General features: G+C 39.4%; 1 protein-coding gene across 10 annotated transcripts in view; it reads right to left on the reverse strand.

Annotated features, from left to right (window-relative positions):
- Nucleotides 1-18,036, reverse strand: part of stxbp5l (syntaxin binding protein 5-like) — a 169,959-nt gene that overhangs the window by 12,584 nt on the left and 139,339 nt on the right. For 4 of the 10 annotated variants that reach the window (XM_037788950.1, XM_037788948.1, XM_037788949.1 and 1 more), the window contains one exon: nt 6,816-6,995. The exons of 2 other annotated variants lie outside the window; for them this stretch is intronic. In XM_037788950.1, coding sequence (XP_037644878.1) covers nt 6,816-6,995 — 180 coding nt within the window. Of the gene's footprint in view, nt 1-6,815; nt 6,996-10,682; nt 10,737-16,684; nt 16,790-18,036 lie in introns of all 10 variants that reach the window. 4 more of the 10 variants (XM_037788943.1, XM_037788945.1, XM_037788946.1 and 1 more) reach the window with 2 other exon arrangements.

Below are 18,036 nucleotides of genomic sequence, written 5' to 3' on the forward strand. Positions count from 1 at the left end.
ATCTTTTATCACACAGCTATAAAATAGCAGGCTTCAGCATTTGGTTTATATCTTGCAGTCAAACATTGATGTAGGTGTGTGTGGGTGTGGAGCATCTGGCCAGGGAGTCACTGAGTCACCTCAGCTCTGTGCTATGGTGCAGCAAAATATATTGGCTTTTACTTTTTTTTTTGTGATATTATAGGATTCGGTAACATGTGGGTTATACTTAATTTAAGGGTTACACTGCGGGGAAACATGTCTCTCTATGCTAACAAACAAATCAACTGATACCAACACACCCTCTAAGCCATGAATTTTGCTGTTCTCAAACAACCAGTGCCAATTTTATGACCACATCTGCAGGCAAAGCTAACACTATCACACAATTCTGTCTTCAATATTTAATAAGTGTGCTGCCGAACCAAGATGGGAGGCATGGTAATGTTTACTGTACATTGCGTCTGGCTTCCCATGCCATTTCCCTCCTCTGTCTCCTCGCCTGGCATGCAGGCCTCATTAACATCGGCCTCATCTCTCGCACCGCTCGCTGACCTTTAATTATTCCAGTGAACCTGCTGGCTCTTCACCGTGGTAACCCAGTGCAACTGATAAACAACAGTGCCATGGGTGGGCAACAGACAGAGAGCATGCAACGGTCTGCTGAGAAAAGCGAATGTTCGCGCATAACAAACACAGATTAAAGTGGCTGCAGACTATGGACGTTCTCAGTTTGTTTCTTCCTTCTCTTATTGCTTATACATCTGATTCACAGCTTAAAATAAATCATAGTTTAATCATTTGACTATAACGGACACCCTAAAGTGATGGATGCAATGGATCCATCCTACAAAGAGAAATGGGAGCTGCAATGCAAAAAAGATTGAACAATAGAATACTTCTAACCCAGATTTAAAAGCTGTAATAAAGTGATTATGAAAACACACAGATGTTTTTACAAACAGTCAAGTGCCAATTTAGAAACTTGAGATGCGAAACTGGAGTTGGAGTCGAGAGACGACGTGTACGACCGGATTGTTTCACAAGTAGCCAATTTACAAGATCACTTTAAACTGATAAAAAGCTCAACATTGTCAGACGATAGCCGGGGGGTTCCCAGTTTGCATTTCGGTCAATGCGTTCCGCCTCTTTTGCTCTCCACATGGACTTTTTTTACCTGCATTCAACCAAAGCCTGCCCCAACTTCACAGCAAGTTGCCTACTAAATTATGCAATATCATGTGTGCCAAATTGACATTTTGGTCAGAGGGTGGTGAGTCCAGACTGGAAAAGATTCATCCAAATGAGTGATTGATTGAGACAGATTAATCAAAATCAATCAAAATGTGAATAGCCAAAGACGTCTTTGGAAGATAAGAGGATTTTGTAGGGTAAAATATCATGGACTTGCTGCATTGGGTGTACATAGACAGCCCGATCGCATGAACAGGTGTACGGATGACACGATAATGTGCAATAAGAACACCGTTCTCCCTTTTGTTGTCATGTGTACGCCATGTAGTCTGTACTGACTGTGACGTGTTTTCCAGACTTATGTTACGTTGTTTCCCTACGTACTGTACTTCGTTTTCATACTTATTTTAATCCCAACCATGATGTTTTTCCTAAACCTAAGTGAGTGGTTTTTGTTGCCCCCCTGCCGGTACTGGACCTTCATACACACGTGTAATATTCACGCCACAGAGAGGCAAAACGTGACACTGACACACTATCCTCTGACACTATCCAGGCGGGTCTATAACGGGCTTGGCGTGATACCGGGTTGATATAGATGGCAAATCAGCTATGACAACGTACAACGGAAGCTTTCATTCTTTACACTATACCCCAGAGTGCCAGCATGTCTGACACACTGTCTTTCTGTGCAGAAATGCACTTGCAAAAGACAAGGGACCCAGTAGTCATGTCAAATTTTGGACACTGTGATGACCGCTGTCAATTGATTTAAGGCAGAGCAAGAAGTTATTTCAGTGCTGTACGAGCAGGAGGACACTGTCTACCGCTAAGGCACACAAAGGCGAGGTGGTTATCCCTCAGACAGACGATGATATGCTTCAGACAGGAGCCGCGGGGCTCTCTCTCTCTCTCTCTTGCTCTCATAGAGGTTTTCGAAAAAAAATAAAGCTCTAGGTTGTCATAACCTGGTGGATCTAAGTAGCATGGCCATGCTAATGGTACCATACTACTAAACTTATATGTCAAGAGATTACAATGACAGGCTAAGTAAGCCTGGTGGCCTATAGCAGGTACAGTACATCCATCACTGTCTACCTGTATGAGAGATTCTCTCTTTTGGTTACTTTAAATATCAAGCTGCTACGTTGCTAAATCATGTTAAATTACTCAAGAAGTCAGTTTCATATGGATATTTTCAGAGGTTATAGATGCATTAAATCAGCTGTGGAAAAGAGCGATTTTTTACCATCGTCCGCATCGGTTCGGTTGGTAATGCAGCTGTAGCCCGGGCAGTGGCTTTAATAAAACATTCAGCTCATGCTAATGAAAAACGGCTTCCCTCTGGGCTGCAGGTCAGTGTTGTATAATGAGGGCGATGAAGATGGTACTTTGAATCTAACTGCAGAATTGGTGTTAAAGGGTCAACTGTGACAACAGCACTGACCCTATCCTGTTTATTACTTAGTATAAATACTTTGCATAAGCGTGTTAGTTAAAAAGCTCTAAAGTCTGCACGATATGTAACAAATGACCCAGAATCTTTAGAACTTTATAGCGCAGCACAGATGCATATAATTATAGCACAGACAGACATTTTAAACTAGATTATTTTATAAGCATGCAAGATTTTAAAACAGGATTAAGGATTATTTGAGCGCTGAATGTTACTTGTCCAGGCACTGAATGAAAATTCTCCGGTTGATGTAACTTGTTGTTTGTTTTAAGTCTCTTTTATGTGAAATGTTTTATGTTGTTTTTAACTTTTTGTTGTTCTGTTTATGAGTCTGCTATAGGGCTGCACAATATGTCGTATTTTTTATCGTCATCACTATGTCAACTTGTGCGACAAACACATCGCGAAAGACTGCGATATTACATTTGGTTTTAGTTAGTTGAAAGAGAGTATCAGTAGAAACATTACACTTTAAAATTTAACTATCATTCTTCTTATCATTGGTGCCTTTTGTGATCAGTTCAATTTGTTCATTAACATAAATTTGGAAAATAATTTCCTTTAATTTTGAATGCAACAAGCAATTTGTTGTATTTTAGTGGAATACTGAATGCAGCAGATAGGCAGAACTGTGTACACTGTTTATCACAAGTAATATTGTTATCGCGATATTCAACAACGTTATCGCATATTTTCCTCATATCGTGCAGCCCTAGTCTGTTATTTGTGTTTTTATTTGGTGTTGGTATGAAACTTTTAAACTGCCATCTTGACCAGGACCCCCTCGTAGAAGAGATTCACTCAATGGGATTATACTGGTCAAATAAAGGTTAAATTATTATTTAAAAAAGATGTGAAGGAGCATGCTCTTACTTCCAACTGTCTGGTGTGCGTGCAGCGTGGCTACAGTTAACGGTGACATTTAGGGAACTGTCACAGTGTTGAGTCTCCTATGGAGAGATTAGACTCGCGCGACCTGACGGACACTTTCTGTTAATCTGACAGAGCTCCGACTAAAAGTAAACACAGACTGGACCACGAGAGAGTGACCTGCACAGCCAGAGGTTTACAGAACTGTGTTCTCCTCAGGGACTCGAGTTTATACGTGTATGATGCCTCAGCACTATGTGAAGGCAATGCTGTGCCGGTGGTGCACCAGGCTTATAAATCAGCAACATAATGCTCTGGATAATGGTGTAGTTGATAATTATGAATACTTTGACTGATTTCTCAAATACCATATTCTGTATGACAATCTGCTGCTTTAAAGTCTGCATTCTGCCCACTCAGACGTTAGCAAACAGCAGCGATTACCCAAGTAAGCTAATCAATAAGGTTATGAATAATGTAAACGCTAGCTTTAGCTGAGTCAGAGTTAGTTGTGCTAAGTTTGGAAATAACTGAAAGAGTTAGTTAAAACTTTTTGGAGTGGGGTAAAAACTCCCGAGTTCTGCAAAGTTAAATTACTGCTTTTGTGAATGTAGTCTGGTGGCTTTGAAGAGTGTGATACAACTGCTTTATTTCCCAATCAGAAAGGGCTGTCTGACAACGAGGTAAAGCGGCTGTGGATGATAGTAGCAGAAAAACGTATTTTAGCCACCTTAAAAAACAACATCAGGTTAAGTATACGCTATATTAAGAATATTTTCACAGTTTTACCTCACAGTCAGACAGCTCTTTCCGACAAGGAGTCGTTATATCTCTGTCTTCAAAGCCACCAGACCAGACTCCATTCACAAAAACAGTAATTTTACCTCGCAGAACACAGGAGTTGCTCATCTACCGATGCATTGATTGGTTAGTTTGTTTGTGTTATTGTGTGACTTTCAGATCCAAACTAACATGGCGTCCACACAGTAGTACATTTCTTAGCTTCAGTGCCGGTACTCCTGTCTGCTTCTCCAATAAGGGAGCGTGCCGACCGCCATCTATTAATGTATGTAACGTTAATACACTGACTATAAGGCTGTACATATACTGTACATGTAGCAGCGTCATCACGCAGAAACCTAAGTCAGGTCACGTGGGAAAATGTTTTTTAGAAGGACTTGTGAAAACAGCATTTTGACGCTAAAACATACGTACTTTAACAACAATTTGAATGTTTGGATTTGAATACATAAGGAACACCACTGGGAAGCTACAGAATGATATAAAAACCTAAAAAAATGAATAAAATAACGGACTCACCCTTTAAGGTGGCAAAGTAACTTTTCACTGTGCACACTTTAAATTAGAGCAATGCAGTGCTTAACAGCGTGTCTGCCTCCAGGGCCAATCATCATGTCTGTCACTTTTTATGGATTATCTAATTCCTACACCTGCACTCTCTTTGGGCAGTGTCTCACCCAGCAACGTGAGTCATAGTAAAGTTCAGCTCACAAAAAATGCCTATAGTGATATTCTGGCGGTGGCTTTTTCCACTTAAAGAGACGATCTAGTTTGTAGAGCAAGACGGAGAAATAAGATGTCCAACATGACTGAAAGTCAGGAGTCCTGTTAAGATGAAAGAGTGGCATCATCTTGGTCTGAGGATGTTTATTCAAAGTCAGTAAACTGAATGAATTGGTGTCCTAATGTCTGTTGCCTGGCAGTGACAGAATAAGTGCAAGATTTCATATTATGTAATTAAATGTTGATGTAGAGTCCTGACGGAGGACATTTTTCTTTGTCAGCTCTGAGGTCAATATCTCAACATTACGCTGCTGGGAGTGTCATTTTAAATCCTCACTTGACAGCACATTCTTTTATATGTTTTATTGTTTCTGCTTTGACACTGACAAAACATACCCAACAACAAGCCTAAAGCATGAACCACGTTTCTTTTAAGATAGTGATGTATTAAATGTTGAAAATGAGGAAGATGCTATCAACGCCTCCAGAGTGACTTAGTCTTAATTCAGATTAAAAGGTGATAATATAGAAATACAGTAGCGATAAAAACACCTGTTGGCACCGCACACACGTAGACACAGAAACATATTTACACACCCACAAATGCACACGTTCCCTTTCTATCACACACAAAGGCGTATGTACACACCCACACACACACATACTGTACATATAGCCTGCTGGGTCAATCAATGTTTAGATGACGCAGGTCAATGTCAGAGTGTGAATTAAAGGAGCTCAAATGGAAGAAAATAAATGTCAGATTTGCCATAAAAAATGTCAAAATGCCAGAGTGCAGATCATGCTTCAACAGTTGTCCTCTACGACTTAATCACCTCTTTTATCTGTGTGCATACTGACTATTTGAATAAAACAACAATGACAAAACAAACAAAAATAGTGGATGTTCTGGTATTTGCAATATGAAGAAATTGTATATACTCACTCACAAACACATGAGCTAAATAACGACATGCTTCCCTCGGCTTAAAGTTTGTGGATTATGAGAAAGTCGGGAGGTGTGGCCACACTACATAAACACTGTGTGCTTCGTTAACTAATCAAAAAAGGAAAACACATCAAGAATCTATTTATGAGAAGAGAAAAAATATGACAGAAGAAACAGCTTCACTTGGTCGGGGTAGGAAACACATCAGTGCCGCTTTTAAAGTTAAATCGTTTATTTGCATTTTTGATGCAAAGAAGAAAAAAAAAATCAAGAAAGAAGAAGGCACTGGAGAAGTAAAAATCAATTGATTAAAACAGATAATATTGCACCAACCTTCAGGCCTATGACTCAGTCAGCACAAGCAACAGTGTTAAGGGACACAATGCAAGAGGCGGTTTCTTGCATTCAAGAGAAGCAGAACCTGTAGTCCAAATGTTGCAAGGTGATGCTAATGCAAGTTAAAGAGTTATATGTTTAGTATGATAAATACATTTTTTGTTTTGGAAATGCTAATAAAAGACACCAGCTTCCAAACTCCAGGTATTGCTCTTACTACAGTTAAATCAAAAGCTTCACACACCTGCAGTGTTTGGTTACGGTTACTTAGGTATGATTGGGCTTCAGCGAACAGTCAATGATGAAATGCTGATATTGAACCAAACCATTCACTCAGTCAGTACGTTGTTATGCTGCTAACTTGCATTAGCATACGCTTGGCTTGTGTTAACTATGCATCAGGCCTTAATCCACTTACCCCAGGGTGGGAGGATGGCATGCACTTGTTGGGAGGGAGGGTATGTTAGAGAGGTTAAGGGATGGGGAGTTGGGAAGACAAGCACACACCTTCAGTGTGGGACACAGGCAAAGAGATCTCCATGCAAGCAGCGGACTGGGCCTTGCGGAAGGGCGGTCGGCCAGGGCCTCTGCGGGTAAGCCGTGGCCCCTCGGGACCCACCGGGACGCGAGGCTTCCCTGCCGAGCAGGGCTGGGAGGTGGGGCTAGTGCAATGTCCATTGACATGATCTGTAACAACGGCAAAGCATTAGCAAACAATACAAGGAGGGAAATAAAACTGTCAAACATATTGTAATCCACTGCTGCAATATCCATCTTCATATGTCATTTTAGTCTAATCAAATTAATACAATCTTCAAATGAGGGGAGAGAATTTTATTCACTCATAACGCAGTTTTCAAAGGAATAGCTGGAGCTTTCTCACCCTATTTGGAGATCTGTTTTAAAACATACAGACTTAATACTTTAACTCAGTATGACCTATGAAGATGGATATTTTTTGCAGTGTAAGAGGAGCAAGCCGATGTTGAACACCAGATTGTCAACAGGAAAGATGTTGGTGAGGGAGAAAAGGGAAAGCGAGAGTGAGTGACAAAGGGCTGGAGAGTGGTGTTGAAGTAAGTATGAGCAGGGAGGAGAAAGAGATGCTGGGGCAACGGGAAAAAAAAGAGCAAAATGCAGAGGCAAATTGTGAGTTTCATCTGTGCCAGGAAAGAGATGTGAAAATCAAAAGAAAAACAGACTTGTTTCATCTCCACTTTCTCTCTTTTTTCCTTTTTGAATTGTTGTTTGTTTTCAGCAGAAACAGTTTATTTCTGTTTTTTAAGAGTGGAAGCTTTGTGACATTACTGGCTTTGGCAAAAAGCTACAAGTTAAGATCAAAGGAAACAGAAAAATACATATTATTTTATTCTAATGCAAATTAGTACTCCAGTTAAGTTGGTTTGGCTGCACAATCAGCTACAGATGGTGGTGACAGGAAACACTTGTTACTCTGTATAACCTTACATGGCCTCGTCTGAGAGACTGTTCGTCCTTCGTCCTTATGTACAGTGATTGTGTGTGTGTGTATGGGCAAAATAATTTGTTTAGAGCCAAACCTAATTAATGAGACAAAGAAAAGCAAAGTAGGATTGTGTGTGAATTGGGTGCACTCTGTAGTTCTCTGTCTGCAAGACAAAAAACACTGCCAAGACAGCCGTAATTAACAGCTTCATGATACCTCCGCCTGAGCACTCTCATCCTCTCTCGTTTTGAGAGCCGAGTAATAAAACAGTGCCCTTTTCTTTAACGACGTTCCTATGGCAGTAAAACCAAAGTTAAAATGGTTTGGGGGTTTTGAGGAGCGTCTGATTAAACCTTTCCTCTCTGAAATTCTCTTAGAGACTCATGAAGCATGAGGATAATTAGCATTGTGCTAATTAGTAAAAACACTAGACAGCGTTCTCTTGTCACTTTCCTCTTAGTATTTCTGGTCTGATTATATGTCTGTCGTATCAAATCTGAGTCTCCTGTTCAGCCAGTTGATGCACAAATGATTAAATTTCAAAGTGAAGATGAAAAACTCCGGGGTGCCACCCAGTCCACGTGCAAAACACTCCCGCCCAGTTTCACAGCAGGACGGACCGAGGCAATGCAGGGATTGAATACTGCAGCTTATATTGGACCAACCAACACCAAAGCCACGTGAAGACACCGCTGTGTGTCTGTCTTAATGTTTTGTAACTGTGAATTTCAAACAGAGATTTTCAGCACATCATCAAAACATTTGCCCCGAAATGTTCTGCAGGAAACTGGTGCATAGCAGAAATAATGGCACTATACTATGGAGGACCATGAGAGTCACGGAAATAAATATAAAGCATTTCATTGATTAATTGTATAATGAAAATAGGCATTAATAAATGTGTTTACAAATGTACTTATTCATCTATGAATAAATTGACTAAATTACAAAGTAATTCATTATTTGACATTTTATTGGGCAATTAAATTGAATTATAGAAAAATAATTTATTAATGAAATATTAATCCATCAATAAATAGTAATGCCAACAGGAAAAGAAGTTGCCCTTTTAAGTGTCTGATTAAAACCTGTATTCTCAATTTAATTTGTGAATCCAATTATTTATTTCTCTTTTTGAATTGCATTTTGAAATAGATTTTTAAACTCCATTATCTATTTATGAATGAATTAATGTATTTTTAAATGATGCACTTATTGACTGTTTTATGATGTTTTTGTAAATCCTTTTTCAATTTGAACTATTTCTTGATGGATTCATATTTAATTTGTAAATTATTTCTAATAATTCTTCTTTATATTGCCCATCAAAATGTCAAATAATTACTTTGTAATTTATTCCATTTATTCATAGATTGACATTAATGAACTCATAAATAAATAATGGAATTTAAAAATGTATTTGAAAATGCAGTTTAAAGAAATAAATAATACAGGTTTTAATCAGGCATTTAAAAGGGCAACTTCTTTTCCCGTTGGCATTACTATTTATTGATGGATTAATATTTAAATTGTAATTTTTTTTACAATTCTTCTTTTTTATTGCCCTTTAAATGTCAAATAATGACTTTATTTGTAATTTAGTCCATTTATTCTTAGATTAATAAATTATTAATGCATAATGCTTTCAATGCCTATTTTTACTGTACAATTAATCAATTAAATGCTTTATTTTTATTTCCGCAACTCTTGTGGTCCTCCATACCGTACCCTCACAAACACACTCACACACACACACACACACCACCAATGCATGGATTATTGCACTTGTCCATCAAGAGTGCACACGCACGCACGCACGCACGCACGCACCCAAACACACACACGCACACACGCACGCACGCACGCACACACACACACACACACACACACACACACACACACACACACACACACACAGTAATACTCTCTGTAACAGACAGTTCTGACAAAATATGTTCTTGTCTCAACCCACAGCTGTTCATATTACAGCTATTAACACGGTAAAAGATTAATAATTTCACATTTTACTGACAACATGCACCCTATTGACACTTCAGGGGCATGTTTGAACCTCACAGGAAATTTAATGAGCTTAAAATGTTCTATTTTTTTAGTTATTCATACTAAATGTATGACGAGGCAACCAGAGTTGGCTTTTCAAATTTGGGCTATTGCTTCAACTAAATATAAAACAGGGTCGACAAAATAAAAGCATTTTTTTTACACCTGTCAGGTAAAGAAAGGTCATTAAATGAGGCGAGTCACAGGAATAAGTAGGCACTGGCACATTTTGTTTTAAAAAAGCAGAAGTTTTTAAAGAGGACAGCATGTGTGAAGCAGCAGTCTGCAGAGGCAGAGCGAAGGGAAACCTGAGATCGTGATGTGTATGTACAGCAGTAGAGATGTATAAGGAAGGGGGTGTTGGGACGCTCAGTATCTGTAATGCATGATGATCCAGTCGAAATGGAGAAAAGACTGTTTAAGAGAGGGATACAATGAGAGAGGTAGCGAGTGATCCAATCACTGCAGAGCAAGGCTGTCAATGGAGGAAAAGGTTGTGTAAAATCAGAGGATGGTCCAATCATGATAAAGCGATAGAAAACCTCAAATTTAAATATGGGCATGAGTTAAAAATCACCTTTATAAACACTTGCAAAATGTAGAAGAGACAAATACAGAAGATTTAAATCAAAATACATTAAGGGGCAAAATGGAAAAACACTTCAGTCCAACAGTCTCATGGGCTGGTTGAACAGGAGGAGAGAGTGACAAGGAAACCCAAAGAAGAACGTCTGAGTGAGAATTAAAAACAACTAAAGCAACATAAAAGCCTAGAAAACATGATAAAAGCAGAAACTAAATGACTCAAAGGAAATCAAGTGAAAACTGCTGGCTTTCGCCTACCGTACCAAGATCAGTCTTAAGATCTGTTGGCAGACTTAACTTTCTGCCGGGTCCCTTTACTGAAACAAAAGAATAGGAAACAAAGCACCAGTTAATCCCTTCCAATAAAAAATAAATGAAATAAATCATAAGCAAATAAAAGTAGGAGTAATCTAAATCAAACAATGACAAACAAAAGTGCAAAAAAACAAACCAAACAAAATGACTCAAATGAACAAAGAACCAGAACATGCAAATTGGTGCAGTTGCACACGGCAGGCATATTTCAAAATGCATGCTCCGTTGTCGTCCCAGGCCAGTGTTCCTATCTATCTCTGCAAGACCAATAACACCTATACTGGGCCAACTTAACAACCCAAGTTATCCACATTGGGAGTATTACTTACAGTTAATGGTTATTGTCTTGTTGGGCTGCAACAAGGCAAAACAAACTTATGAAATTTATTCTCGATGTCAAACTTGAGTCCCATAAATCTAAAGGTCGACTAAAGGTCTTTACTGCTTAAATGTCCCAGTAAAATCTGTTTTTCTAAGGCCTGGGATGTCTGACAGGGAGGCACAAATAAACAGGGTGACACCACAGGGTGTCAATACAAAAATCACAGTCAGACACTGAAGGCAACAAAATAACTTGTTAAAACATTTTGCAAGCATTTTGCAGTAAGTGGAGAACTGCAAAGGTCAAACTTGAGATGTTATGAGTCAGTTTCCCCCTCAGAAAGAAGGCAATAGTTCATTGTTTCTTTGTGTTGAATGGCCAGCCCAGTCGCACAGCAGTTTGTGAAGTAGTCACGGAATTTAATGTATTGATTCGTGTACATAGACTAAACCTAACCAAGTTGATCTTTTCTTAAACCTAACTAAGTAGTTTTGTTGCCTAAACCCAACAAAGTTGATCTTTTCTTAAACCTAACTAAGTAGTTTGTTGCCTAATCCTAACCAAGTTGATCTTTTCTTAACCCAAACTAAGTAGTTTGTTGCCTAATCCTAACCAAGTCAATCTTTTCCTAAACCTAACTAAGTAGTTTGTTGCCTAAACCTAACCAAGTAGATCTTTTCTTAAACCTAACTAAGTCGATTTGTTGCCTAAACCCAACAAAGTTGATCTTTTCTTAAACCTAACTAAGTAGTTTTGTTGCCTAAACCCAACAAAGTTGATCTTTACTTAAACCTAACTAAGTAGTTTGTTGCCTAATCCTAACCAAGTTGATCTTTTCTTAACCCAAACTAAGTAGTTTGTTGCCTAATCCTAACCAAGTTGATCTTTTCTTAAACCTAACTAAGTTATTTTATTGCCTAAGCCTAACCAAGTAGATATTTTCTTAAACCTAACTAAGTAGTTTATTGCCTAAACCTAACCAATTCAATCTTTTCCTAAACCTAACTAAGTAGTTTGTTGCCTAATCCTAACCAAGTTGATCTTTTCTTAAACCTAACTAAGTAGTTTGTTGCCTAATCCTAACCAAGTTGATATTTTCTTAAACCTAACTAAGTAGTTTATTGCCTAAACCTAACCAATTCAATCTTTTCCTAAACCTAACTAAGTAGTTTGTTGCCTAATCCTAACCAAGTTGATCTTTTCTTAAACCTAACTAAGTTATTTTGTTGCCTAAGCCTAACCAAGTTGATCTTTTCTTAACCCAAACTAAGTAGTTTGTTGCCTCATCCTAACCAATTCAATCTTTTCCTAAACCTAACTAAGTAGTTTGTTGCCTAATCCTAACTAAATTGATATTTTCCTAATCCTAACAAAGTAGTTTTATTTTGAAAAGACCGGAGCGGAATGTACACGAATCAAAATAGATTCAATTTTGTGACTATCTGACGAACTGCCGTGAGACTGTGTTGGAATGGCTAACTTGACATGTGGAGGACACGGGATGGTGTTTACATGGCGATTGGTAAATTTCATTACCACGAGGAAAACAGCATGATCATGAATTTGCATCATTTATAATTCGGACTGCTTACTTTAGAATTGGAAAATTCATCAAAGAAAAAAAAACTCAAGGTTTCAATCCTTCTGCCAGTCTGAGTACCATAAAAGAAAAGAGTACGGCAGAGGACATACCGGAAGAAATGGTAGAACTGTATTTAATCTACTGTAATGTAATACAGTTTATTCCATTTATATACAGTTTATTTGCTGTGAAGTAGCATGTAGGCTGCTCAGCATCAAAGGTCATTTTGAGCAACAATATATTTCCTTTATTGCAGAGGAAATTGGGGTGTTATGGTGCTCTAATTGAATTTCTCAATCAATGAGTTTCTGTTTCCATTTTTTCCAGGAACAAGTAAAGCCTTTCTGATTAGTGTTGCTAATGAGATAATAGATGAGCTCTGTGTGTGTGTGTCTGTCTGTTTTCACAATAAACTGCAGATGCTGCCGCAACCGTATAAAATGTTCAGTGTTAGAGATACAATGACAGAGAAAATGTTCTCATAATCAACCTGTTGCACACAGATGTTCCTCTGTTTAATAGCTCAGCTGCTGCGTTAACGCTTCATAAAATGCATTTTAATCAAAATAAACATGTGGGATTGATGTTTATTGTGAATATGAACAATAACCAACCAAACATTCATTACTGTTGTTTTTCGCAGTTACAGTCCTGCTATTTACGACATGCTCACTGAACCAACGAGCTAACTTTGGCAACTCCACAATGCTGTGTCTAAATATGACAATTTTAATAAGCCTATATTGGTTCATAATATTATTATATTCCTATAATAATTCATGTGCTTTCTTTTCATGGCTGGAGTACCTTTTACTCCAAGCTGGTATCTTTATGTGACGATATTAAATCACTTGTATAACAACACTTTATGTTCGACTAGCCCCATTTGTGGCCTGAGCGGTCCGTATGTTACGCTGTGATTTGGTCACATAGTATTCCCTATGCAAACCTTGGGGCATTTTTCATTTTATACCATGTATTCAGCAGTGTGTCGCACATTGAAAAGCATTTGTGTGATCCCACAGATGTCTTCTGTGTTTCCTGAATGATAAAATGTTTGCCCGAGGTAAAACCCTTTAAATTCCACAGACGGCGCTACTTTGCTCTGCTCTTCTTCTCCGCTGCACACGCCTAAGATATATTGGATTTAAATGTTTGTTTCCCCACGGGCAAACATGTTACCATTCCTGGCAGACAATAGATGCCAGTAAGATCATTGCTTTTGAGGATGAAACCCGCTATCAGATTGAGAGGTAAACAAGACTGAGATTCTATATCCATGCTAGCAGTTCTGTGAAGCGGTGCTTTGAGCTAAATGTCAACGTCAGCATACTAACATGTTCATCCAGCTCGTTCTCATTCCCAGGGTGTCAAATACCGGCGCTTTGTTACGGCCGTGACGTACAAGGCACCCTTTGGCGCTGGCATGCGACGACCTGGGCTTTCCATTAACTACAATGTAAACCAATCCACGGCAACAGTAAACGCTCATAGAAAGTGCTGTGGTGACGTAGTTTAAAAAGCAGAGTTTGACTTTCACTTTGCACTCAGCCGTTCGTTCACAACATGAAGTCACATTTTCGCTTTACAAGCGTAGTAGTTTTAAGCGCAACCATATTGTTTTTTCCTAAATATAACTAAGTGGTTTTGTTGCCTAATCCTAAGCAAGTGTTTTTGTTTAATTCATAATGTTAAGAACGTGTTTACTGCGGGCGAAAAGTGACGCCGAGGGGTCTGGCAAAGCGTCAGTATGTTACGAATTGAGACTGGTGTTAATACCCCGAAGCAGTTTTGTTTCCAAAACTTAACTAAGTGTTGTTGCCTAAACCTAACCAAATTCTTTCCTGTGAAGACGGATGTTTATTTTGAAGACTATGCATGTAACGAGCGGATATTAACACGTCTTGCTGGACATTCGTGGGAAAATGCACAAAAAATAAGGAATAACTTCGTAAGATATATGAACCGTTGTATGACGATACGTTGAACTGACACACACACCGCTAGCATGGCAAAAACTACATTTTTGATTTTTTCCCCAAGGTTTGTGTGGGGAACTTCATGTGATTGAATCATAGTAATGTACAGAGTGCTGAGGTCACATATGGGGCTAATGTTGGACTTGATCAGGCCACAACACTGATAAACGTACAAAGCAAGCTGACGTTATATTTATCAGCATCGCAGCTGGCCACACAGTGGTCCCCATGCAGTTAGTCAGAGAAGAGACAGTGATGAGTGTTAGCGGAGATGACAACAAGATGAGATTGTGGGTTTATTGACACACAGTCAGAAAGACACAATGAGAGAGATACCGAGCGCCACAGTCCGGTAAGGTAGCATGTTGCCTTTTTGTGAGACAGACGAGTGGTTCCAGTGGAGGCACAATGATTGACGTCACAGAGAATGAAGCACTAGAGGCGCTGACGAGTGAGGAGGAGAAGTACAACCATTTCCTCTTCCCAAGCACACCTGCCTTGCAGTATTGCCCAGATCTGGCACATACAACAAACAACACAATGTCCAACCCCCCTGCAGCTGGGGCAGAGAGATAATGCAACACCAGCAGTCGCACAAAGGCATGGGACACATTGACAAGGCAGCGACAGACAGTCTACTCCTAGAAATACAGGCCCTTTCAGCTTGTTTACACTGCAAGCAACTTGGTTGACGGGTCATTCTGTTGTGACCGATCGTGGCGGGAGAGGGTTTGAATGCATTTTATTAGTGTACTGCAACTAACAACATCTTGATCCTAAAAGCTAGATGTTTTATCGTGATTTTGTGTTACGTATATTGCTTATTTGTGTGATTTTTGCTGGCTTTCTCCCAAGTTGGAGTGCCCAAGCCCCTATACACTACAGTCCTTGTCACTGCTAACTGCTAACCAACCAGTAGGAGTCGCCAGTGCAGCAACAAGGACGAGAACCCTCCTCCCACCTACACACCACACTGTGTATTGTTTTTTTTTATAATTTCAGATAACAGATGTATCCTTTACCTATTCTTTTTTCATTAAGCCTTTCAAATTAAAGTTGAATGGTTATAATCAGCTTCATGGCCATTTTGCACCTGCTATAGATATACTTCATCACATGTGGGAAAACAAGAATGCTAAAAAAATCTGCTTTGCTCTTGAAATTGACTGACTATAATATTTTTTTGTAGCTCTGTAAGGTATAGGGATGTCACGAGAACCGATACTTTGGTACCAAGTCGATGCCGAAATTCAGAAAACGTGACAGTACTTGTGTTTCTACAGTTCCGCAGGTACCATCAGGGCTCGAGACTAACGTTGTCTTGGAACGCAATAAATCACTATTGACGCACCCTATGTTTTTCCCTGATAATGCTACATTGCAAACAACAAATCTGTGTTGAAATTGGCAGGTCAAGAGCTAGTTAACTAGCTAGTTAACGCTGCTAACAGCTAACTAGCTCCCCTCCTGCCTATTTCAACACTAGAGGTGCCATTGATTCACGTTATGATGTGTTCAGGCTCTATTCAGTTAAAAGAAAATTGGGCGAAAGTAAATTCTAACGTTATCATGATGTGTTTAAATGTCATTTTGTAAAATGTAGTTTTTGGCGAGACACCGAAATAAATACAGTTGTTTGAAGGAGATGTTTTCACAGTAATATAAAACTGATAATAGAGAGGGACCTGTTTAACTTCCTAACAAAAAACAGTCTGCAAATGTTAATAAAGGACTATGTTGAAGTACATGGGATCTATTGTTTTACTTTTGTTTTTTTACCATGGTATCAAATTGGATATTAAGAATCGTGGAATTTCACTGGTATTGGTATCAACTATCTGGTATCGTGACATCCCTAGTAAGGTATGCATGTGCCTCTGATCGTGTTGCTCACAGTGTGGAAGCAGAGTTAGCATGCAAGGTGCAACATCGAACCAACCACCTGTCCAAAAACAACCCAATACTCCCACCCCCCCTCCCTTGTTGCATTACTGCCATACAGTAAAAAAAAAACACAAGCAGATGTCCATGAAGAGGCTGAGATCCGTGAGACATCCCTCCTCTTACCATTGTCCAGCAAGTAAAAGACTGGACTGCAGTGGCTGGCTCTCAGACTGGCCACAGGCTCTGGCAGGACGCGTGGGTCATTGTGAAGGGAGGTTGGGTAATGAGCTGGAATAGGAGATCCAACAGAACAGACACAGACTTTTCAGGGCAACAGGGGAGAGACAAACACAATGGGTGAACTGGGAAAAAAGAGACTTGCAGGTAACGGGAAGGAAAACAGTTGAGAGGTTATGAAAACAAAAGGGTTAGTAAGAAGGTTAAAGGACAACACTATTCCACCAGCAATATGATACTCTAACACAAACACCAACAGCTACTACTACTACTACTAATACTACAACTTTTACTACATTTGATCACCACTTACAAATATACACTAGCTCTTCTTCTACGCTCCAACAAGGCAAACAGACAACAAATCATTTACCCCATCATTTCAAGGTTGCAATGTCATCAGCCATGATCATAACAGAAACTCAAATGAGAGCTAACTTTGGCCAACCCAACAGCACAGTGCAGATGGCCTTTCCTTTTTTTGCTCATGTTTGTTACCCGGCACCTGAGGCCGTGGCTGAAAAGCTCCTGACGGCAGAAACGTGACCGTCTGGAACCAGTGGGGACGCTGACAGAGGACTTGCACCGCTGACAGGCTGTTGGCGTCACACGGCCAGCGTAGACTTTATTTAGAGTGCCGTTGCTGCCCCTACTGCAGCAACTCTAAAACTGAGTAGAGGTCATTCATATGCTTGATCTTGGAGCCTCAACACAAGCACCAGACCCAAACACACATTTCAAATAGATCAACATGAAAATACTTCCCTTGACCTATTAATTAAATCTTTAACCACACATTCACACTTTGTGACTACTTCAACATATCGTCTAACAGCAAGTTTTACAGAAGAAATGTTTAAACACTTTCTATTACTACTCTATTAATACATTTGTTCGTTTTTGGTGACCTGTGACAAGCGAAACGCTACCCTCATTAGCTGAATAGTTTAGAGAAAATTATAGATTCAAGACGAAACTGACAAAAGGGCAGGACTCTGAGGAAAAAGTTGCAATTACAAATCCGTCTGCAACTTCAGCACCACGGACAGCACCATGGATTTATCAACACACAGCACCGTCAGGCTACTGATATGTCAGAGCCGTGGTCGGGGTCATAGATTCTAACTTGCACAAACCTCAGTCAGATAAAGGATCAATGAGTCAGGCAGACTAGATTACCATATTCAACTAAACAACCGTTCTGCCCTGCACTCTCTCTGCTACCAGGGAATGGAGAGGAGGAGATGGCAGGTTAACATGGGGCATGCATTATGGTAATTTAACTAACAAGGGTGATT

The sequence above is a fragment of the Sebastes umbrosus genome, chromosome 13 (genome assembly GCF_015220745.1).
Source record: "Sebastes umbrosus isolate fSebUmb1 chromosome 13, fSebUmb1.pri, whole genome shotgun sequence".
Classification (NCBI taxonomy): Eukaryota; Metazoa; Chordata; class Actinopteri; order Perciformes; family Sebastidae; genus Sebastes; species Sebastes umbrosus.